This window comes from Sprattus sprattus (assembly GCF_963457725.1).
Source record: "Sprattus sprattus genome assembly, chromosome: 12".
NCBI classification, from domain to species: domain Eukaryota; kingdom Metazoa; phylum Chordata; class Actinopteri; order Clupeiformes; family Clupeidae; genus Sprattus; species Sprattus sprattus.
This window is the reverse complement of record NC_137910.1, coordinates 29,576,161-29,600,434: the sequence shown is the minus strand read 5'-3', so window position 1 is coordinate 29,600,434 and position 24,274 is coordinate 29,576,161. Positions and strand designations below refer to the sequence as shown.

Sequence of the window (24,274 nt, the reverse complement as noted above, 5' to 3'; positions counted from 1 at the left end):
AAGCCTTTTTATCATCACATCGATTCTCAAGCACACGATGCAACACACAATGTCATCTTCATTCTTGTCACAGGGCGTCTACATTGAGTTAGTGAAGCTGGATCCCCTGCAGTTTCCATAGGTCAGAGGGAATGCACTCATACTGTTATTTATTCATGTACATCATCAGCAGTTGCACTTGATCATCATACTTCTGCCAACCCCACTCTGTAGGACAACATCGATCTGTAGATTCCTTCCATTCTTGTACTTGCAAGTACACACTGAAGGGACCTGCATTTAAGATTTAGTTTAAGAAGTATACGCCAAGGTCAATAATTCAATGTATCTTACCTAATTATAATTGTTACTTTTATTTGGGACTGCAGCAAATGGCTTAGAGACTTGTGTCTCCAAGACCTCATGAATAGATCCCTTTAACTCAGTGTATTTAACAGATTGTCCTTTAATGGATAAATCAGATGAGTCTGAGGTGAAGCTATGAGTGAAAATTCAGGCTTGGTCTCCTTTGGAATGGCCACCATTGTACACGATTAAACCTGAATCCTGACTGATCAAATCTAGACTGGATCTCCAATAATAAAAATAAAATACTTTCAACACGTAGACTGTTATACTTTGCTGCTCCTGAAGTTGGTGGTCCTTTTTACAGAAATCTGAATGTGCATACAACACCTCAGCCTGCTCTCGAATAATGTCACTTTCTTTGAATTCCTTGAGGGAAGTTCCCTTCTCGATCCCGTGGAGGCGAGGTATAGTGTCGCATCCAGGAACAAGATGTGCTTACATGCCTTGAGGGGCTGTAAGTGAGCCAGAGGAGCCAGCTACGAAAGCTCTGCAGAAGCATCAGCCTGGTCCAGCACAACATCAACACTGGAGATGCTCACTCAATCAGTGTTTGTGTCTGTGGGCCCACTCTGGCCTGCTTGTTGCTGCCAGGGTAACATATTCTCAATTCGGCCTTGGCAATATCATTGCTGCTGCTGGGGCTACTGGCCTCGGCTGGGTGCTCTTCAGTGTTCTGTTTTTACTTATAATCATTTGTAAGAAATGAATCGATGATTCACACAAACTATCAGTAAAGGAGGCTACAAAGGTTGTTAAGTTGAGGAACTCTAAATAACATACATTTTATGTCCAGGGGGTGAGTCTGCTGTAGGCCTATATTTTGGCTTAATTAAAGCTTTTATCACATAACAGTCTTTTTATATGCCTACAGTCCATTAACAATAAAAGTTTACATTCATATAAATATTATAAGCATTCCATAGTATGATACGTAAGGGATAATGTATTGTCCGGAGGTCATTCTCCAAAAATAATTCCCGAAGGGGCGAACAACACCCCGACGCGCATACTACCTTACGTATCATACTATGGAATGCTTATAATATTTATATGAATCTAAACTTTGAAAAAGAAACATCTAAAATGCACATTTTGCACGCAATATATTTGGAAATACAGACAAAAAGCTGTCCGATTTGAATGGGGTATTTATTCATGTATATTTTGTCATCACGCGATCTTGAGAGATGTCTTCAACTAAATGCAGAGATGGCAAAGGGTAGAAGCTGCTCCTAAGCTTTCTCTCCCAGGTCAGGGTGCTCCTGCTTCACACACATCCAAAACAAAATTGCAGCAGATGTCTTCATCAATATGTTTATTTTTGTGCCATATTTTAAATCTAAATTTGTTAATTTCTCTTCCTAAAACCCACTAGAGGACACTATTTTAAAGGTTATTTTCAAAAAAATCGTGTGGCGAATTTTGGTCACCCCTGACAAAATCACACTCCAAGGTTTTTTGAAAAGTTGGCAGCCCTGGACCTATCATTAGGCAGTCGTTTAAATAGGGCGGGGTTTTAGTCGGGAAATATACTCGCTAACTCTGATAAGATTGAACGAGAATCAACTACAATAAAGCAAATAAATGTCTTTAAAACAGCAAAAGCAAATACATTTTATATTCCAAACACCTCAAAAGTCTTTAAAAAGTGCTCTTCATCCACGTTGCATAAGCGTGAGGCACTGTCTGCGTCATGTTAAAACGGACCAATAAAATCGTGCCTTTCTAGGGCTCGTGTTTTGAGACAGGAGGAAGTGAGCCACGAGCCTTGTAGATATTGTTAGACTAGATAAGCACCTCTCAGAAAACGGTAATTTAAACACGTTTGACATTCGATTTCGTGCTGTTTAAACGCTCATGTGACTTTCTGTGGCCACAGTCATTTAACATACCATATATATGAGAAATAATTTAAAACTGTAATTGGACGCCAATTTATTTCAGATCTAGAAAATCTGTGTTTATATTGGTTGTGGCTCTAGGACATTTGGGGCATGCGCAGTAGCGAAACCCCTTATGAAACCACGCTCTTTTGCCCTGGTTACACTGTAGACTATTACTGTGTTGATCCTTTCAAAAAAAATTGGGAACAGTGTGATTTACATTGTCGTGAAGACTACAGAACTCAGCTTGTCACTGGGAATGATATAGGACACCGGCTCTTCATATGTTAAAGGTACATTTATATTTTCATTTGATCACAAATCTCAAGAGAAGGAACAGTTGTGTAACATACTAGTTGTGTCTGTGCAGCTGACCTAATTGTTGTCTGAGTTGAATTTGAACAGTTTAAGACTATATTATATGCAGGCTATGGTAAGGACTTTTGTTGTCTTAAGTGACCTAATATTACGTTCAAGACAGTGATAATGGTAACTTTGACTAAGAAAGTATTATGAAGAAACCCTTCAGGTATGTCTGTAGTACAAAGTGGACCTTTTATACAACAGATTCAAGTGACATAAGTTATTTTATTCAACGTTTATGATTTACATTGATAAAACAGTATGCATTTCTATCTAGGAATATGTTATTCTTTGGTTATGAGTTGTATTATAATATGTACTATGTACTTTATTTAATTTATTTGAGAGTTTTTTAGAAGAATGTTAACATATAGTAGAGGAGCATGGCAAAGTGAATAAAATATCCTCTAGCTAAAGTAGAGGATTTCTTTCTGACTGTCTTCCATTTTCTATATTTCTTTCCTTATCTTTGACAGCCTGGGCCATCATGCCAATAAACTCCATCCACTGGTTCCGTAAGGGGTTACGTCTCCATGATAACCCAGCCCTGCTGGAGGCTGTGCAGGGGGCAGACACCCTGCGCTGTGTCTACTTTCTGGACCCCTGGTTTGCAGGCTCGTCCAGTGTTGGTGTCAACAGATGGAGGTGTGTGCTTTACTTTATAACTGCTGTTGGTACATTCTGTTCTGGTCCATCTCTAGGTGACAGTGCAGTCTGAAGGGTATCATGCATATCATACTATTATACTATTATAACCTAATGTCCTAGTGTGCAAATTACAACACAGAAGTGAAATATCAAATGTATAAGTCATGTTATTTGAAGACTATGTAAGTGAAGTCATATTGTGTTGACACTGACATGTCGTGATAGCCATTTCAGGTAAATTACAGTGCATGAAATGCCCTGTATTGTTATTCCTACGTGGCCTCTTATACTTCTTATTCTTTTTACCTTTTTCTGTGCTTAATTCAGCTCGAACCACTTAACGTAGAAACTTTGTTCAAACTTTGTCACATAGGTCTTGTAAATGTCTTGTAAATGTATTTTTCATTTTCGGAACTTTATACTTTTTAAGATATTAAAGAAAAAATTATTTCTTTAATATTTAATATTTTCCCATTGACTTACATTGGGCCATTATGACATCATAATAAGGTCATTAAACTGGCTTGCACCTGTGCTTCACTGACACCTGCGCCAAGGTTCCGAGGCTCCTCTTCTTTCTGTCCCTCTCCATTCAACTGTACAACTAGGAATATTAAGAGACACCTTCCATACTCTACTTTTTTTCTCTCCTTCTTTCAATATTTTCCCTTTTCAATCTCTCTCTTTACTGCCTTTATCCAGAGACAATCTTGTTCACTCTTCCTTCCTTTCTTCTTTCGTTTTTCCACTCTTCTTTCCTCCTTCCACTCTTCTTTGCTTTCCACTCTTCTCTCCTTCTTCCACTCTTCTTTCCTTCTTTCACTCTTCTTTCCTTCTTCCACTCTTCTTTCCTTCTTTCGCTCTTCTTTCTTTTTTTCTTCCTTTCTTTACTTATGCATTTCATGCACTGGTATTTCCTTCAGGAAATGCATTTTCTAGTTTGATCTAATATTATAACAGTGACTGGTCACACTTTTCACCCCAATATAATCTTGTCCATAACTCCAACACACCATGTGTGATATGGTCTGTGTTGAGACTCCAGCAGAGTGTCTTTTTCAATCTATGTCAACCACATACGCATGCCAACAGAATGTGGAGACATTGATGGCAAGATAAAGTTGTAATTTCAGACTTTTGCTTTGAAACACACACAAAAGTGTGGGGTACAATATTGCAATCTTGCCCTCTACTGAGATTCTGTGGTTTAGACCAGGGGTTTTCAACTGGTTTTGTCCCAGGGACCACCATTCTGACTAGAAAGTAATCCGCGGCCCACTGATGTGCCTGCGCGCGTGCGTGCGTGTGCGTTCGTTCGTGCATGTGTGGGGAGAGGGGAGACCTGTCAGTGTAATATCTGGGCATGGTGAAGTCCACACAGCCTGTCTATTCGTGGCGAAATGGTAGACAGCGACAGTCTCATATCATTCTCTTGCCCTGTACTTATTCTTCAAGCAGCAAAAAAAAATGCTCTCACACTGGTAGTTTGAAAGTTTGCAAAATACACCTCATTGCTTTTGCAGCAAGCTGTGGAAATTCGGTCTGGCAACTTATCCAGAACTTAAGTCATATGAAAATCACTCAATATCTGTTGCATGTACTCAATAAGCTTGGCATTCAAGAAAACGTAATGCGTCTCCATATGCCGCAATAGTTTTGACGGCTTCATAGCTTCAATTGATCCGTTAGGCATCCGTCAAGATGCGCAATTGTGTGGGCCAGGTGTCACCGATTGCATTGCTATGCGTTCATCCGTTGACGTTGACGGATCCCCATTCACTTATGATGGGGTGACGTCATCCGTTGCCAAACTGAATTGTGGTTCTGTTGCATTCCATTGCTTGCGTTGAAAGTTGAGAAATGTTACACTTTCCGAGAGGCAACGCATGTGTCAGCCAATCAAATCGCATCTCATGAAAATACGGCAGCACAGGCACTAGCCAATCAGCAATTCAACCGTGTGAGCCAGGCATCAGATGGCATTCGTTGCGTTGACGGATCTGCATATTTCAGAGATACAGAAAAGGGTTTCAATTCCTTTCATGACAACTTAATTCCATATTATTGAGTACTTATTCTGTATTTAAGATAATGGTGTGGGGAAATGACTGAATATGGCTGAAGAGGGTGGGATCTTGGGTTGTGTGCCAACCAAGACTCAGATATTCCTTCGCTATTGGTTGCTATGGTTATGACCTACTTTTCAGCAGGCTTGGGAGGCCTTGTCCTCCGAGGCAGCTCCGTCTCAGACGCTAGCTGAGCCAGAACCAGGCACAGCAAACCCAGCAAAGTGCCAGGGTCACGTTTAGGAATGGAAAGAAATAATACGTAAAAGACAGAAATTGGGTTTAAGACAAGAAAGGGATTTTTATTGAGAGGTTTTGGGACTGCTTGTCCTTCATTCATACATGTATCTACAAACACTCACACCCAGGCATAGATGTGTCTGTGGGGGATCAAGCCTGCCCACATGTGGATTCCCTATCAGGCCAAAAGTAGATCTACCTTATGTTCCTTATGTCATGTACTTGATTAACACCCTCTAAATGTTCTATTTATTGATTAGATTCAAATATGGTGAAACAATAGGGGGAGGCAAAGTTTCAGAGCCCAAGACCAAAAGTTAACACAGATATGGCAATTTGGGGTGGGGAGCAGTAGCGCTGTAGTAATAGAACATTTCGTCTAATGACAATAAATATTTTGTTTGTTTTCCAAACAGCAAAAAGACTTTACAGAAATATTTGGGGCTAAATGGTGAAGGTGTAAAATGATGCAAGAAACACAGTGCCCCAAAACGGTGAAATGTCAATGTTAGCAATCACCTAGGATGCTGACATTTTGCTCATGTTAAGTTCCATATGTTCGTTTATATTATATCCATATTTCAATGATTTCAATGAATATGATTTTGAAGTACACTGTTTGAGATTCCAAAAGCCTTTCTGTGAACATGTATATTTGTATATTGTTATCTGGAGGTATTGTGAAGGTCTGAAAATGCAAATGGTAAAATAACACAAACATTGTGTAAATGCATTGCTTGATATGGCAGTGTTGGCTGTTACATACTTAATATCATACCCATATTTATTGTTCATGGAAAGAATTCCTACTACAATGGTACATTGAAATCTGAAAAAATAAATTCAGATATCATGAAAACCCAACATCGTTCATCATTATCTTTGTTATTGTTGAAGGCAGGTTCAATCTACACTCAGATTCAGCATCTGTGGTGGAATTTAGTCACTGTAGAACATTTCATCCTGATATCCTCAATGGTGTTGAAATACTACAGGTCACTTTGAAGGGTGCCAGAAGTGGAAAAAAAAAAAAATCAAATTGATATGTTTTTTTTTTTTTACTTTAAGTGTTGGGCTCTGTTGCCTTTGCCCATATCTGCAGAATATTGGCCCTTCAAAAGTTTGTAGCTGGGTCACGTGTAGGCATAATGACTGTAGGCCCAAGCTAAATGTGCTGTTTAGGTAATGTTGGGTACATGTAGGTCAGTTGGGTACATTTGCTGTGTTTGTGTGAGCACTGTGAACCAGCACACACAGAACTATGCAGGGAGGGCGGAGAGAGAGTGAGAGAGAGTAGAGGAACAAAACGTGCATAAATGTAGGCCATGTTATCAGTTGTGTAACGGCTGACGCATGAGCACAGCACGTTCCACTGCTCTCATTGCTGAACCACTTGTAGGTGTCGGCAGGGCTCTAATGTCAACACGAATATGTCCTGGTTAGTGTGATACATATAATTAGATCCTATATCCGTTAATTAACTGAATAAGAGGAGAATGAAGGTGATGGTGGTTTCACTATCATGTGAAACGATTAACCTCATGGACTCACCCTGCTTTGTTCTGATCACTCTTTGAAAGGAAGGAAAGGTGGGACATAAATGTCCTCTATGTAGTGTGTGTCAGGTGGCCTGTTCTTAATGTGAACTCCTAAAGGCACACTTTCCAAGTGTGGCTGGTGGCCTTTTTCCAGCCTGGTGAATTGGGATAATGGAGACTTAGGACCACTGAAATAGCCAGCTCTTAGCTTAGAGCAGATGGGGTTTAAATGAGGGCCCTGTGAATGAAAGTGGTTCCACAGCAGGTGACTAATGCTGGTCAGTGAGGCTGAGCAGGGAGAGGGGTGAGATGTCTAGCCATCACAAGCTTGTCCAGGTCCCTTGTGATTGAGATTTCAGGTTGAAAAGGAAACTTGGCAGCTAGGTGAAGCCCAGATTTAAGGCAGCTTTGAAGTCTCGTGCACAGGTGTCTATAAATGACTTCGACAGATGGTGTTCATTCAGAAATCTCTATACTGCTGGTGTGGTCACAGGTTTGGGATAAACAGTCTGACAACTTGCCAGGCCAGACCAGGGGCAGTCTGACAACCCGGCAGGTTGAGTTGGCTGTTCTGGCATAGGTCTTGTCTTCTTCATCAGAGACATCCCATCCATCCAGATTGGATTGGATTCAATGTATTGTCATTGCACAGAGTACAGGTACAGAGACAATGAAATGTCAAATGTCAGATGCACCATAACTGTCTCTGCATCTGTCAGTTAACACTTGGGTGGAACTTCCACAAACACTCTGGTGGAGAGCTTTATGGACCGGCAGATGCTGTACCTGTGTGCCTTCTTTCACCCCTCCACAGAAAGGATGGGGGCCCCTGACGCTTATGTGGCAGTTGACCAGATCGGATGAGTGAGGTCGTTTGACCGAGATTGGGCCAAGTGGATCCTTGGTGCCTGAGAAACCCTCCAACATAGTGAGGGAAAAGGTCAACTCACACATAGTTAAAGTAAACAGATGAGCAGGCAGGGCAAAGCCCTGGTTGCTGATCAGAGTTATTATAGTTAACAAAAACTAAGACTTAAACGTAAATTAGCAGTGAAAAAGGTTCTACAGGTTCAGTTTGACTTTTTGGAAGAGACTCTGGCCTATTAAAGATGTAGAATGACTAAAATAAATCATGTTTGATGTCATACATTCTTTCATCTTACTGGAATGAAAATTCCAGAACTATAATAACTGGTGCTGATCCTGATTTATGGAACAATACAAACAAGTGCATTATTATTATTTATTTTTTTATTTGTCAAGAAATTGTTGAGTTGCATTGAGTCAGACTACCATCAAATGGTTTTCCCGGTGACATTTTGGGAAACAAACTAAGATTTAAAAATTATGATTCTATAGATTCAATCATTTTTGGGGGCTGCATTGGATATTGTGCAAAACTTGGATATTGTGCAAGACCGGGCGTTGTTCTTTATTTACCGTAGTGTATGTTTGTGCTGTATTTTATTGCTCTCGAATAACACAAAATACATACACGTTTTTTTACATTTTTATTGATTTTATGTATATATCAGTATGCAATTTAAATGGGGAAAAATTGTATAATTTACAGACAGTCCGTTTATCAATGAGTTTCTGAAAAATCCAGTAAATTCAATTCATTTTAGCTAACCGTCCCAACAAAAAAAGCCCCAGTTTATGCTAAGCAGCACATCAGCAGTTTCACAAGAAAAAAACTATTCTAGCGCTTGTAATGTAACCAGTCCTGCCAAAGAACTTGTGTACAAGACACAGTTTTCCGGTACAGAGTTAAGTCAGGGGTTGGTTTACCTTCACGCTTAAACGGCTCTTTTTCTTCATAGTTCACAGAATAGTTCACAGAAGGTTGAAATGAAAAAGTATCCTTGTGATCTCACTGGTTGTTTGAATATGCCAAATAATCTAGCATGACCGTAGATCATACATGGACCCACAGAATGTTGTGATATTGATCAAACACTGTAATTTGTCAGACCTACTGTTAATCATCTTAACATGAACTTGCAAGGACCTGTGCTATTGAGTCAAAACAGATCAACATGTTGAAGTCCTTTTATGTGCTTCATGCCAACACCATAGGCTTCATGTCATTTTCAATTTGGCCAGTGGGGGCCACTCTTTGTACAGCTTACTTTGTCAGCTTGTCTATGGAATAAGCAGCAACACAAGGAAATAACCAGTTGTTAGATATAACAGAAACACGCAGTTTGCCTTTCCTTAAGCTTTGTTTTATCTGCTGAAATGGACAAGCTGATCCTGCTATCAACTCTTATCAGCTCTTGTGTAATCGTTAGCACAGTAACTAAATAAAGCATTTTGTTGGGTTTTAAATAGACAATTTGAAGTGGAATTGTTGTTAACACCAAGGGTTTCATTGTTCCCATATCAGCCACTGTGTCTAACTGAAGAGTATATTGCCAATATTTATTTTCTGGCTTGTGTCAGCACAATTCAGTGAGAGAGAAAGTGAGTGAGAGAGAGAGAGAGAGAGAGATCCCCACAGGTCTGCTGTAGTCACAGAGCGTGTTTGACAGTCCCTCCTTCTGTTGCAGGTTCCTGCTGCAGTGTCTGGAGGATCTGGACTCCAGTCTCCGCAAGCTGAACTCACGGTTGTTTGTCATCCGTGGCCAGCCGGCCAACATCTTTCCCCGCCTCTTCAAGGTGATTCACTGCTCCAGTCATGATTACCATCAGAATTGTCATCCTAATCAAATAATGAAATGTTATTTATAATTATGATTCATGTGAATGGATTGGTTCTGCTAATTGAGTGGTGTATGGGGAGTTTCTCCATTCAATTCCCTCACCTGATTGATTCAAACATACACCAGATGCTGGATGTATGAGAAAATTCAAGTCTCCATCTACGTATCACACACATGCTTATGCAAAACCAACCCTGAACACTCAGTATTGTTGTCAGGACTCAAGCAGTGTTTGAGTAGTCGCTGTGTCAGCGATACACTCTCTTCAACTGGTGAATTTGGGTGCAGGAGTGGAATATCTCCCGGCTGACCTTCGAGTGTGACTCAGAGCCGTTTGGCAAGGAGAGGGATGCGGCCATCAAGAAGTTGGCGTCGGAAGCCAGTGTAGAGGTCAACGTTAAGACAGCACACACGCTTTACAACCTGGACAAGTAAGACGTGATGTTACACACACACACAACCACACACACACACACACACACACACACACACACACACACACACACGCACACACGCACACGCACACACAAACACCACTACAAACATCATACTCATCTCCCACTCTCCTATCGTTTGCTTTCTTCAGGATCATTGAGGTGAATGGTGGTCAGCCTCCTCTTACCTATAAGCGCTTTCAGACTCTTGTCAGCACCATGGACCCCCCCGAGGCCCCTCTGGAGCCGCTCTCCAAGGCTGGAATGGGCAGCTGTGTCACGCCTGTGTCTGAGAACCACCGCCAGAAATATGGAGTCCCCCAGCTGGAGGAGCTAGGTGGGTAGCCGTATTTTAAAGACGAAAAGAAAACAAACGTATTGTGGATAGTGGGTATGAACACAAACTGTTATGATTTAATATTTAGTGTTTTTATAGAGCATCTTATTGGTGTTAGTATTTGTTTAAATCTCTTTGGCTATATTGTTCTCTTTAAAGAGGTGCAAGAGAGCTGGATATTTAAGATCTGAAGGTTTTTGGGATCCACAGAATAGAACATCTTCTTTTGGTCTTTTCAAACAACATATGATAAGGAATTAAGTCGACCTTACACAGAAGTCTGTGACCTCAAAAGCCCTCATATACAGTAAAAACGACAGGGCACCGTATGGAAAGACAGATCATTCAGATGGGTGATAGAAAAACAAGAGGATATTCACTGTTAGAGTCTGCTCAAATATTGTCTGCAAACAGAATAATAAAAAAATGTAGGTTTGAAAGATTGGACACAGCATAATAAAATTGTGGAATTTGACCAGCAGAGGGAAGCAAAGTGCCTAAAGCCACTATCAATCTCACCTTACCTGTTTTACCTTCATTACATTCCGGTGCATGTGACATGCTTATCCAGTCAAAAAAATCATTGTATAATTTGGTTGTGTATCTCACCTCAGGCTTTGACACCGAGGGATTATGTCCTGCTGTGTGGCCTGGCGGAGAGACTGAGGCTTTGACTAGGATAGAAAAGCAGTTTGGAAAGGACTACTCCTCGGTAAACATTTGTTACATCTCGCATTATGTGAAAGTGATTTATTTGTTGACAGTCAAATAGATACAAAATGTACTCAGATATCAGGTTTATTGTTATGCTGATGCCTTTCCTGATATAACTCACATTCCTAGCTTTCTAACTATCTCCCCATTCATGCCTCTTATAATAATAGTAATGGCTAATAAAGTAAAGGCTTGTGCTGTCTTCATGTGGACTCTTCCATGCCCTGCAGGAGATCTTTGATAGGCCCAAGCTGAACTCCATTCTGCTGATGGCGAGTCCACTTGGCCTGAGCCCATACCTGCGCTTCGGCTGCCTGTCCTGCCGCCTGTTCTACTCCAAACTCACCGAGCTTTACAAGAAGGTGAGTCTACATCTGCATTTCATTCATTTGATTCTTTTTGAGTTTCATAGAATATTACACAATTCTGTTTTCCACAAATAAAGAACTTTGCCATCAGTTATACACTCTTAAAAATATTCAGTGATTGTCCAGCAGAATTACTGACACCATGAACAGTTTCCTCACTGAGTTGCTTTGTCCTCCTCGTTTGAAGATGAATAAAAAACCCAACTATGACAAGCTGCTTTGGCGGGAGTTCTTCTACACAGCGGCCACCAACAACCCGCGCTTCGACAAGATGGAGGGCAACCCTATCTGCATCCGCGTCCCCTGGGACAAGAACCCTGAGGCGCTGGCCAAGTGGGCCGAGGCCAAGACCGGCTACCCCTGGATCGACGCCATCATGACCCAGCTACGGCAAGAGGGCTGGATCAACCACCTGTCCCGCCACGCTGTGGCCTGCTTTCTGACCAGAGGAGACCTGTGGATCAGCTGGGAGGAGGGCATGAAGGTACAGGGGACCTGCTGGGGTGGGGGTCACAGGGTTGGCATGAAGGCACTCACAAAGTGTGTGTGTGTGTGTGTGTGTGTGTGTGTGTGTGTGTGTGTGTGTGTGTGTGTGTGTGAATGCTGTGGTTTACAAACCTGTATTTACAAACCTGTGTTTAGTGCTGGGTAATGTGCGCATGTGTACGCATGAAAACCTTACATTTAGTTGTGGATTATGTTCATTCCCTATCTTAAGAATTCACCCCTCAGTGGTGGCTCTTGAAATGAGATGCGTTACTCTGATTAGAGCCATCATTAACATGTTCAGTACTACATTCTAGCAGTAAAGCACCGCTCCCCATATTCCCTGACCCTGCAGGTGTTTGAGGAGCTGCTGCTGGACGCTGACTGGAGTATGAATGCAGGCAGCTGGATGTGTCACTCCTGCAGCTCCTTCTTCCAGCAGTTATTCCACTGCTACTGCCCAGTGGGCTTCGGCCGCCGGATTGACCCCAATGGGGACTTTATTCGGTGGGTTTCACCTCTAACACATCCCCTTATCTATGCTCAGCAGCTCTGGGACAGCAGGGAATAGAGCCGGAATGCATATCTACACCTATATTTATATATACACAGTTTATACATACTCAAAAACCTACATACTCAAAACCTGCGCCCAGACTGCTTGCAGTTTAGACACTGTGCCTTTATCTACCTAACTTTGGTCACCAGGACATAGGAGGTGAGCTGGTCTCAGATCAGCAGGGTAAGGGCATGCTAACATGTGTATTGTGTGATGCAATGTGATTGCAGACGCTATTTACCTGCCCTCGGAGATTTCCCAGCCAAGTACATCTACGATCCGTGGAACGCCCCCCTGGACGTTCAGGTTGCGGCCAAGTGCATTGTGGGAGTGGACTACCCCAAGCCCATGGTGAACCACGCTGAGGCCAGCCGCCTCAACATTGAGAGGATGAGGCAGATCTACCAGCAGCTCTCCCGTTATAGAGGCCTCAGTAAGACAATCTTGTCCCTCGTCCCTGTCTTTCTCTTCTCCAACTCAATTCTACTCTCCGTCTCATTTTCTCTATCCTTTCTTCCCCTCTACTTTGTCCTATTCCTATAAATGTAATGTTGTTTTGTTTCAGTTGTTTGCTCTGAATATTGTTTGTCCATTCCAACAGGCTTGCTGGCCACTGTGCCATCCAGTCAAGGCGAGGATGTCAATGTGAATGGGATCAGAGGTGTGGTGGTAGCACCCTCGCCTGGCAAGAAGCGGCATGGAAATGGGCATGGTGAGTTAAAGCATAGTGTGGACTCAATCAAAAACCTCCATCATCAGCTGAAAAGGGTTGAGTGCCATTATTCAGAATAGTCATAGCAGAATTTGAATATTTTTTAAAGATAAAATATGATGAGTGTTTGACTCAACATAGGTTTACTTAGCTTTATACAGTGCTAGACAGACAACAAACTGCACAGGCACCCAAGACTATATCCGAGCATTCTTAAATACTTAAAATATGAATCTAAATGGCAGGACTAGATCATATGTGAGAATGAGCCTGTTTGTGTTTGTAAGACTAAAACCATTTACTATATATTAGAATAAGAACATTTGTCAGTAAGAATAAGACCCTAAAGTCCTCATCAACAAACCCATTATATGACAGTACTGGTAACCATGCAGCAGGAGGTTTCAGTGCTGTGTTCTGTTCCCCTGGGGACAGGCAGCCACAGGGAGCAGCGGGCTGGGGAGGAGCACGCTGGACCCAGTGGAGTGAAGCACCGCAGCGCTGGAGCTGGAGCTGGAGCTGGAGACTCTCTAAGTAAGAACTTCAACTGCTAGCAATGACTCTCAAACCAGAATTCATAATGAAACATTTCTACAGGCCAGACTGTTTATCTGCATTGTATGACTAGTGCAGTGATCAAAAGATTGACACAAGTGATAAACATGTGGTGCCTAAGGTGTCAAAAAGATTTGGTAAACAGCCTGTCAGATATCATGTCAAAATATCAGAGAGAAATCATGCAATACTATGACTGATGACTAGGTGAAATTCATCTCTGTAACTCATTGGTTTCCACAGACTGCCGAGGGATTGCCTACTCTGGCAATGGAAGGGTTAGCATGGGGAACTGCACCCATGAGTTTGTCATGCCACAACATCCAAGTAAGCAGGCTGCACAACACTTATGACAGTTATAATCTCCAGAGTAGCACTGGTGGTGAAAGTCTATTTTAGGAAATACGTTTGTAAAGAAATAATTTACTCATGATTGTCACCATGGCACCAGCATTTATTCAACAAAAACACAACAATATAGAAGGACTAGATCACTAGGACTACGACTGTCTTGTTCTTATTCTTAAAGAAGCAATGATGACCTGTTACAATTTTTTGAGTTTTTTTGCTTGTTCTTATTAGCATTTTGTGTAATATTGAGATAGTATATTGGGAAAGTAAACCATGAACTGAGACTGAACATGGATAGTGTATTTCTAGTCTGTACCAGTTCTACTGTGTGTCAAGCCCTCTATCTTTTTGTCTCATTTTCTCGCTCTTCTTTCTGATGCGTCAGGTCGAGTCAGTCATGTGGGGAGTGGTGGCTCGGGGAAGAGACAGCGAGATACAGAGCAGGAAGCCGGCAGTGACAATGGATGGTTGGCATCAGGCCTTAAGGTCCGGCGGCACAGCAAGGAGGTCAGTCCTCAGATGATAACACAATACGGCGGACGTGGATAGGCTCTGTGTGTACACTGGTCACTGGCCTGGCTCCTGACAGACAGCTGCATGAAATGTTTCATCACTTACTCAGAAATATAAATCGGTTTAGACTTGGAAGCATGAAAAAGGTTAACTCAAATCAAATGCTTGATTAAAATGTTCCCCGATTACCCCTCAAGGAGTAAAGCTAAAAGCTATGTGTAATGGCTATGTGTTTCATTGATGTGATCTGTTGATGAAGACAGCTTCTGCCTTTTTGGTTAACAAATGTCTGTGTGCTCTGAATTCACTGTCAGTGCTATCTTGGGTCTGTTGGGTTGATTGTCGCTTTTTGGTTTGTGTTGCAGAAACATGCAGTTCAGCAGGAGGAAAGAATGACCAACCCATCATGAGCAGTTCCATGTAGATACAGATATGTAAATATTCTGCTATACTGTATGTGCTTAAATTATACTGTCTAATTTGTATTTATTTTTCTAAACAAAACAAAAAAGGAGTAAAAAAAAATCTTCCTATCAAAACAATAAGCTTGTTGTTAAAAAAAAAAACTGTTGGACCCAAAGGTAGATTTAATTGCCAAGGTGAATGTGCAAATGAGTTACTTTAAACTGTATGAATCAATGAGAGGTTTTTAATTTTTTACCCTTTTATGATAAACAGCTCTTTGTAGTAGTGTCTTACATTTTCGTCTGCTTCTCAGCACTTGGTGAAGTGTTTGTTTTGGGGATCATGCTGAATGTTGCCAAAAGCCCTAGGAGCTTGTGAAATCGATTTTTTTTTTTAACCCCAGTAGCTCCTTATCCACCGCTGTGTTGGCTGTGTGGAGGGGCAATTGCCTGTGTGCTATGAACGCATAGCGGTACATACATGCTGGGTTGGTCCTCTGCAAACTGTTTACATCGGGGTTGGAAGACTGGTATCATGGGTTGCCTATTGCCGATACTCTGATTTCCTCTTCGGAGTCATTTTGTTTTCCTCAATGCAATCCAGGTACATGCATCGGGGTTGGAAGACTGGTATCATGGGTTGCCTATTGCCCATACTCTGATTTCCACTTCGGAGTCATTTTGTTTTCCTCAATGCAATCTAGGTACATGCCTGTTTTGCCAATCTGTCTTGATTGTGGCATGACCATATGCTCTGTCACCTTCTGTGGGGAGGCAAACTATAGTAAATCATCCTCAGTCTTCCATGATGTCCATTATGACCATCACAGCATCTATAAGAACTTGTTTGAAGTATTCCCCAGGAGAAAGCTCAGCTTTAATTCCAGTTATAGACTGTGACGTTTGGCAGAGGTGCTACCAAAAATGCATTTTGCCTCAAGTTTCTGTTGTCCTGGATCCCTCAAAAAGGTTGTCATGTTTTACTCCTATGTTCTTCATTTAGCTGTATACAACAGCTGATGATTTGAAAGCTGTACGTTGTTGCTGTAATTTTTCTACTGAAATGTAATATTCCCTTCTTTTTTTGTTTGTATTGTAAATAAATGTATAAAAATGCAGTATTAAAAAGCTGTAGTTTGTGTATATTGTACCACATTAGACGACAAATAAAATGGTTTCAAATTACCATTCAATATCTGTTGTTGCCGTGTTTGAAATCCTTTTCTTATTCTCCAAACATTATGAAATGTCTGAGCCATTAAGCCTGTTTTTAAATTGTGTATAAGATTTTAGAGTCTAACTTACTTTTGACTTCATCTGGTAGCTTCTTCAGCAGAGGGCTTTTGAATTCATCTGGTAGCTTCTTCATCAGAGGGCTTTTGACTTTACTTTGAGCAACACTGCTTATCAGTAGGCCCTCTTGTATGTGCGTGTGTGTGCATAGTTCTTTAGAAGGTTGGTGAGAGAATACACAGCACTGTGCCAAAACACTCACAAACAGTGAGGGGGGAGACAAACCCAGACATTAAAAGGAAATATTCTCTACCTAAACTAACATACCCACCTTACTTAAAGGAAAGATGTTAAGACCACAAAATCTGGATGAAGTTATTTCCAACATAGCTTTATTATAACCAGAAAAAAACAAACAAACAAAAAAAGATAGCCCCCGACTTTGGATTGGTTCTAGTTCTGTCTGAGTAAGCTGCATTCTAGAGTGTTTTGCACACTGGGAGATCACACTCACCATGGTTACAGCACTTCTTGACATTGTAATAATGCTGAAGAACACACATCCTGGTGCATGCTGCAAATCATAGCCCTTGTTTAATAAATACTTTTTTTAAATAAGTACTATTTTTTATTTTATTCTGTGAACTCTCTGAAGGAAGTAAAAACATACAGCTCTGGATAACCAATGTGGTTCTTACAATTATCCACAGTACAATTGAGTAAAATACCAGCACTGTCATTTCTAATTTGGTCAGTCAGTAAGATGTTGGTAAAGTATTTTCTAAATGAAATGCTTTATGCTCTCCTTATTCAGAGACAGGCCAGTCTGAAATGGAATCCTGAAGATATACAACACAGAAAACACACAATTGGTTGCATACAAAACAAAAACAACAAACCAACAAAAGGTGTTGCAATTCAACTGCTTTAAACAAAATCCTCTGAAATGATTGTCTTCACTGGATGGAGAAGTAGCCAGTGGGGCATTTCGAATACGTAATTTAGTGACAAACTTGGGCAAGTTTAACAAGAGTGAGTGGTAAACCTCCTAATTTATTAGGTTTACCACTAACTCAGACTTAATGTACCCCAGTTTGGAATACCCCCAAGGTGTTTAATTCAAGGGCATTTTCCCACCCATGCCACTGAAAAGAAACACACAAATACACACACGCACACACACACACACACGACTACAAACTACTCACAAAGCAACATAAGTCATTGCAAAAGGTCCCAGATACACCTCTGTTCATGCACTAGAGGTCTTTGTTATCACAACAGGCCACCATCATCTGGAATATTGTTATGTCTCAGGGGGAGGGCCGACGCTGGGGGCGATGACAAGTGTCCTGTCCCTTCTTCATCATCATCATCTTCATCATTATCATGTTCCTCAGCACGCTTCTCTCCTCATCCATCGTCATCACTCTGCCTTGTCCTTTCTCTTGGCTGTAAACGGGACTTTGCTGGCCACTGTGGAACCCACGCTGGACACACCCCCCGCCACGGCAGACACACCGCCTTTAACCAGGCCTACCCCCATGGAAGGTACAGAGGTGACGGCAGATTTTGTGATCTCAAGGCTCTTCCCTCCCAGCCAGGCCACGCCGCCCACCGTCGCCCCCACAACAGTCTTGGTAGCACCGAATATACCTCCAGTCACACGCCAGATCATGCCAGGCTGGGCCACGGGGTGCTCTTTTCCTTCTTTGCTGTCTGTAGCTAGGGACCACAGAATGAAGAAAGAGACAGGCTTCAGCACATTGGCAAGACAGACTTTGAGCCACTCGCATCACATGCATTGTTACAGTTAAGGCACCAAATTAACCACAATTTGAATAAATACATATTCTCAGTCCTGAATTTGATGTGAGGCAAAAACAACTTGTTCTTTTCACACTTTGACCAGTTCCTGAATACTGGGCTACACGTGCACATTTGTCCAGCACATTGTGGGGCATTTTGAACCCGGCGAAGTTCCGAAAGTAATGCAAAAAACATTCCGCAGCCACATTTTTATCCAGCTGTTATATTAACAGTAAAAAGTGTCACATTATAATTTGTATCCTTTAAATACAAGAGACGCTGTCAGAAAAGAAATCACAGAAAAGAACACTAAATGCAAACTCTCTAGCGTTCCTGGGGTTGGTCTGCCATCCTTGAGGGCCCCTCACCACCCTCCCCTTGCGCATGAGCATACAGGCTATACAAATAAACACAACAACACCTCCCCTGACACTTCTCTGATGCTAAAATAACAAGGAATGCTTTACCCAGAATGACAAAATCCCTTGACGACAATGTATCTGTAGATATTGGCATCACGTAGGGAGATAACCGATCAAGTATAACCATCGAGTGGCTCATCGATATAGGCAAACATACCTTCAAATGAACCGCTTTCTGAACTTTCAGGTTCTCGGCACTCAATAATGCCACTCTGTTTTTCACTCTGCACTTCCGAGTTAACGTTCTGTCAAACAAAGAGAGTGAAATAAATTGTTAGGGCACATAACTACAGTATGGCAATATTATTAATGTGCACAAACAGTGGGAAGGCGTTTGGAATAACCTACAATGATAGGTAACGACCTCGAAGCGATTTTGTTTTCGTACAGAGGTTGCAAGAAATATACCACTGTAATAGAACACCGGGTAGCCTGACTAAAATAGCTCCATTATCTCGATAAAACTAGGGTGATGTTGCCTGTTTGAAGGTTCAACACGAATTACTTATGTGGTTCAAAACTGGGACCGTGGTACAGCTCTTAATTATTCCAAGTTGTAGTAAAAAAAATGCAAATGCAACTTGTGAAAAGCACTTAATCCAATCAAACTATGGGCAGCGAGAGAGTGACTTAACATTAACGGCGGTTCAAAATGCAAATAAAACAAAATATTAAGACCACACTGTGTTGTTCCTCAACGCAGTGGCTAAGACTTACGTTTATTTAGACCATGGCTGTAAGTAAACTTGATTTAGGTCTACTAAGACAATTTCTCGAAACGTAACTTGTTCTGGTATACCCAAGTAGGCCTTATAATATCTGAAGCATAGATAGCCTACTTAACTTTTCACAAAAAGGCTACGTAGGCTATTAATGACGGCAATACAGTGCGTTGATCACTTAAAGCACGTAATCACTTAAAACCATGAATATTGTTTCGATTTTCTTGCTAACTACCTATTATCTTTTCCAAATTAATTTAAGGGAAAGAGTGGTTTGTAAACAAGACAGTAACTTCGTAGCTCCTTACCTTAACCATTGTTTCCAGCACCTTCTGCGCTCAGCGGCTGATGTTAGTTATCTAATGTTATGTCTCCTAAAATCCCACCTGCGACCAAATAAATTGTGCGTTTTGGTCCCTCTCGAGCTTTTAACAATTGATCAAATTATGCTCTAAAAACCACGGCGCCGCGATAGCAATTGAGTTACTTTTCCTCCGCGGACAAGGCTTACGAGGTTGCAAAACTTTTAGTAAGAAAAAAAAGGAAAAAATATGGGCTTTAACTGAATGTTCTGCCGACGTGGCGCTCTTCTCCTTACGATCTCCCCCTGCGAGCACCCGGATCTTGCGTCACCTGCACAAACCGTTCATTTAGAAGCAGATGTTGTGTTGAAGGTTTGTCAATAGGCTTATTTCCACAAAAGAACACTGAAACATTAACATTCCGCGTTCTATCAAATGTTTGTATCGGCAAGGAGACTGGCAGTAAGAATCGCTCAACCCAGTATCTCCTCTGTCCGCTTCATACAGCGGGGGTGGGGGCGGTTGCCAAAAAGTGACAAGGGTCTCAAAGTATTTTTCTCTTGCCTAGTAGGCTACCCTGTTGAGTGGCATAAGTAGAGCTCTGCCATGATAACCTCCTACAGTCACAGTACCATCTCCAACGTTTTTACGCCGCATAGCACGTTTGCAATGGTCATATTTTGTTTTTCTCAGTGGGCCTAGGTTCTTACCTGCAATTTGCACATGACTTGTCTGCAAATCACTTCGGAGGTACATGACAATTATCCTTGTATAGCAAGAAAAAGGACTAGTCTCTTAAAGTGGTCCATTAGATGTGACAATATACTGACCCAGATTAATGTGAACTCCTGGTACAATTAATGTGCTTCAATATTTCAACAAATTTGGCCATTCTGGCAACTTGTACTGTTGATGTATGACAGGAAACAAGTATGCCACAGACAAGCTTATCACAAGTGTTACATTTGTTTTTTATTAATGTAATGCACATCTTAATAAGAACGAATCCCGATGTTTGATACAAATGCTGCAATGCATAGGGAGGCGATGCTGGAAGTCCTATTCTGCACCCGTGCTGATGCCCTAAAGTGCCTTTCTCACTCACTTATCCTTTCACTTGGAGGGAATTTCAACCTGGGTAGTGACAGGTCAACACCAGATGCCCTTAAATCAACTAAATGCTGAGGTGTGAGAGACGTCGCACATGGCAGAGGATCAGAGTGTTGGCTCAGATGTGTGCAGTAACTGCAGGTAATCTAATTTTCAGATCGACATTCCAAAGAAAATGTTGACTATCTGATTGGAATTCACTAGCATGACGGTTTTCCAAAAGCTGTCTAACAGATCTGAGAGACTGTCTTATCCCAAGAGGCCAGCATACATTTAAAATACAAATTAAGCTTTGAAGCAGCATCTGAACAAAAAGACACTCACAAGGCATTCAGAGCATTTCAGAACATTCAGAGCATTTCCTATAGCACATATTCATATGTGTGTGCACATCTGCCTTCAGTTTGGGCAATTTAATTAGACAAACAGAGACTGCCATTGTATTAAGGCCAATGATTAGAAAACCCAAACTGTTGGACTTACTTCTTCCCTTACTAGTCAACTCTTAGGTCTGATCTAATGAGTTTGCCCCACCACCGATGAGTGAAATGTCAAGGTGTACGCCCGATTTGGGCTTTTTATGTTAGATCTACATCACTTACATACATCACTATAAAGGTCCACTTTATAGGTTAACAATACAATCAGTGCACATGTACATAAAAATAATGTTTATTTCCTTATTCCTATGATTAGAATATCACAAAGCGGCAAGACAGAGTATTGGGAAGCATGCTGTTCTCTGTAGCAGTGAGTGCTGCCATGTCATGCCAACAAGAATTTTTGTGGACAATTTCAAGTTCCTACAGCTTCTAGACACACCAAACCTACCACTAGGATTTTTGTGGATCAGAATCCTATGAAGCCATAAAGAAATCTAAAAGGCCCATATCCACTGGCTAAACCAACAGAAAGAGTTGCTCAGATTGGATTTCAGTTCAGGTTTTCAACTCCTTCATTTGGACTGCATAGCAAAAGAAATGTGGGTTCAGTCAGGAGTATACCCTTCTAATTCAGTTTCTTGAGAGTCTTGAAGGAATACATGCCAGGCTCCAATTAATCAAGCGAATGGCAGCAGGTGAGTTACCTTTGTTATCCAGAGCCATTTGGTTAACAAAGAATTTGGTGCTCCTGATGCATGTGCTGGCAGCGCTAAGTGTCTGGTGGATACGCATATTGACCTACGACAGGATGATCTGTGGCTCAGAGGTCTGAGAGCAAGTCTACAAGCTGGAGGGAAAGACCAACCTATATAGTAGAGCACTATATATAAATAAATACATATTTATATAGGGCCAGGATCCCATACATGTACGTATGCAGGCTGTGGAAGACAGACAGTTTGATCCTCATGCAAATAAGCTAATAAATGCCAGCCAGAGCTATTATGTTGGATAAGAGAGATGCAAACAGAGATAGCAATGTGAGCTGCTGGGCTGAGCAAGTCATAGTATCTGTGAGAGTGAGAAGGGGAAGGAACACAAACATAATCCAATGGACAAGTGTAGTGTCTAGTAGGGCGCAGTTCTGGGAAGGGGAAAGGGATATTCATGGCAAGGACGTCTATACGACTTTGCTGCTCATCTCCGGCAATTGGATGGTGCAGGGGTCCAGCTGCTCTCGTCCTGTGAGCTACAGCGTCTGTTTCCCACAGGGACGCTGTCGTTATATTCCGTGGCGTCTCTCTGGGTGATGGGGTTCTCCGGCAGCTTTCGTTTCACCCCCACCTCCATCGGGTCGTCCGCCATGTCTGCGGCACAGATTTCAGAAGATGGATGAATACATACGTGTGTGTGTGGGGGGGAGGGGGGGGGGGTTGGTGTGTACACTCGTTTACCTCTGGTAAGATCAGCAGTGTTTTCCTGCTCAATGCTCATCTCCTTCATCATGGCTAGGTTCCTCTGGCTGGCTTCCAGGTGGTTCACCATGGGCAGTGGGTAGTCCTTACCTGCACCATACAACCACACACACACACACACACACACACACACACACATTTGAGGAACAGGGAGTGAAAAGGAGGGGGATCAACTAAGTTGCTCTCTATGACTGGAGGGAAACTAAAGGCTTTTCTAACAAAAAGATGCCAATGAAAGTCCTAATGAAGATGTATCTAATTACACACCCACACACACCCACACACACACACACACACACACACACACAGGCAACTGGCTGCATGTATGTCCGGTCCTTGACCTGGATATGTGCTGTCCGTATTCTGCCATCAGCTCCTGGAGTGATTGCCATGACTTGATGTGGAAGCTGCTGGTTGGCGACATTGCTGCCAACTGTGAGTGCATCCCTTTCCTGATGCCACTTACAGCGGGTCTGTAGTGAGGGCAGGTAGTTCCTGATGAACTTGACCCAGAATTGGTTCGCGAGTGCCTGGCACAGGCTCCATCTACGTCGACTGAGGAGATCTGTTTCTGAGTAGAGTGGGGAGCTGATGGATCACACCGCCCCATCAGCAGCATGTTGGGTGTGATGGGATCTGGATCGGCTGATGACGTGAAACCCAGTGGCTTTGAGTTGATGATTACCTTCCACTTTGATCAACACTGTCATCATAACCTCCTCAGTGACTGTCTGAGGTCCCAGGGTGGTGTGTAGGGCGGAGTTGACGGACTGGATATCTTACCCTCAGGACACGCGAAATGTGGGGCATTTGGGGGATTGAATTTGAAGGTGATCTGCTGATCAGCCGGTTGGAACTGTAACTTTGGTGTAAGAGCTTTGAAGGCCTCAAGTGCCAGATCCTCACTCCGTCCTTGAAGACCCAGCTCCTGATAAGGCACTGTGAAGGAGGATTGTGTGCTCAAGTCCATCATCCAGGATGGCCTACGTGTTGACTTGGTGGGCTGCCTTAACAGGTGGGGTCACATCCAAGCAGGACAGTGGTGGAGTGTGCCGCTGGGCACTGCTTCGCCATGGGGCCTCTCTGGTGGTCTGGTGGCCCCTCCAGTGGTGCTCTGGAGTGACTGAATGGCACTTCATCCGCCTGAAGACGGACCTCATACTCCAGCCACTCAGCAGGGTCAAGCAATGTGGGGATTGGTGTCCGTAGGAGGTTGACGAAGCGCTTTAACTGCACGCAAGTCATCTGGCAGCTTTGACAGCAGACGTGACACATGGAGGGCATTGAACATCAGCTGCATCTCTCTCCTGACCTGAATGTTGTCCTCCTTCATCTCCTTCAGGGTTGAGAGGAATGCCTCTCGGAGGAGGCTTGGCGGTGTCTGTCCCGCAGTGGGAGCTGGGTCTGCATCACGTTGCACGCCATCTCCAACAACAGATTGGTCTTGGAGTGTGTGTGTTTTTGGCAGCCGTCGCCTTGGAAGGTCAACCAAGAAGTCATCGAGGTAGCTGGGCTAATGATCATCATACACCCCGCTCACGCCTGGCTCGGACAGGGCGTTGGATCTGTCAACGTTGACAGATCCCAATTTACT

At 42.4% G+C, this 24,274-nt stretch overlaps 3 protein-coding genes across 3 annotated transcripts in view; 1 reads left to right on the top strand and 2 right to left on the bottom strand.

The window, feature by feature from the left end:
• Positions 1–2,385: 2,385 nt before the first annotated feature.
• cry3b (cryptochrome circadian regulator 3b) lies at positions 2,386–16,179 on the top strand. Its single transcript, XM_080849382.1, has 15 exons — positions 2,386–2,524; positions 3,071–3,239; positions 9,639–9,747; positions 10,080–10,222; positions 10,378–10,562; positions 11,177–11,274; positions 11,507–11,638; positions 11,832–12,128; positions 12,486–12,637; positions 12,920–13,122; positions 13,291–13,401; positions 13,837–13,935; positions 14,200–14,283; positions 14,693–14,814; positions 15,186–16,179. Exons 2-15 carry the CDS (start codon positions 3,082–3,084, stop codon positions 15,228–15,230), a joined length of 1,938 nt encoding a protein of 645 aa, XP_080705508.1. The 5' UTR covers positions 2,386–2,524; positions 3,071–3,081; the 3' UTR covers positions 15,231–16,179.
• Positions 16,180–16,827: 648 nt separating this feature from the next.
• Positions 16,828–20,143, bottom strand: LOC308373085 (transmembrane protein 263). Its single transcript, XM_080848495.1, has 3 exons — positions 19,719–20,143; positions 18,846–18,933; positions 16,828–18,182 (listed from the first exon to the last, which is right to left on the bottom strand). The coding sequence occupies exons 1-3, from the start codon at positions 19,725–19,727 to the stop codon at positions 17,884–17,886; spliced, it is 396 nt and encodes a 131-aa protein (XP_080704621.1). The 5' UTR covers positions 19,728–20,143; the 3' UTR covers positions 16,828–17,883.
• Positions 20,144–22,385: 2,242 nt separating this feature from the next.
• cry4 (cryptochrome circadian regulator 4) overlaps positions 22,386–24,274 on the bottom strand; it is a gene marked incomplete at both ends in the record, with an annotated part of 275,646 nt that continues 273,757 nt past the window's right edge. The window contains 3 exon segments of the mRNA XM_080849175.1: positions 22,386–22,420; positions 22,423–22,572; positions 22,660–22,770. Of these exon segments, the coding sequence (XP_080705301.1) occupies positions 22,386–22,420; positions 22,423–22,572; positions 22,660–22,770 (296 nt within the window).

What these genes read in the sequence shown, in the direction of transcription:
- cry3b (XM_080849382.1), top strand. Translation starts at nt 3,082, where the DNA reads ATGCCAATAAACTCCATCCACTGGTTCCGTAAGGGGTTACGTCTCCAT. An exon ending in GCTGGGAGGAGGGCATGAAG is followed by an intron (nt 12,129 to 12,485) that starts GTACAGGGGACC and finishes CTGACCCTGCAG; the next exon opens with GTGTTTGAGGAGCTGCTGCT. An exon ending in TCCGGCGGCACAGCAAGGAG is followed by an intron (nt 14,815 to 15,185) that starts GTCAGTCCTCAG and finishes TTTGTGTTGCAG; the next exon opens with AAACATGCAGTTCAGCAGGA.
- LOC308373085 (XM_080848495.1), bottom strand. An exon ending in AGAAAGCGGTTCATTTGAAG is followed by an intron (nt 18,183 to 18,845) that starts GTATGTTTGCCT and finishes TGTGGTCCCTAG; the next exon opens with CTACAGACAGCAAAGAAGGA.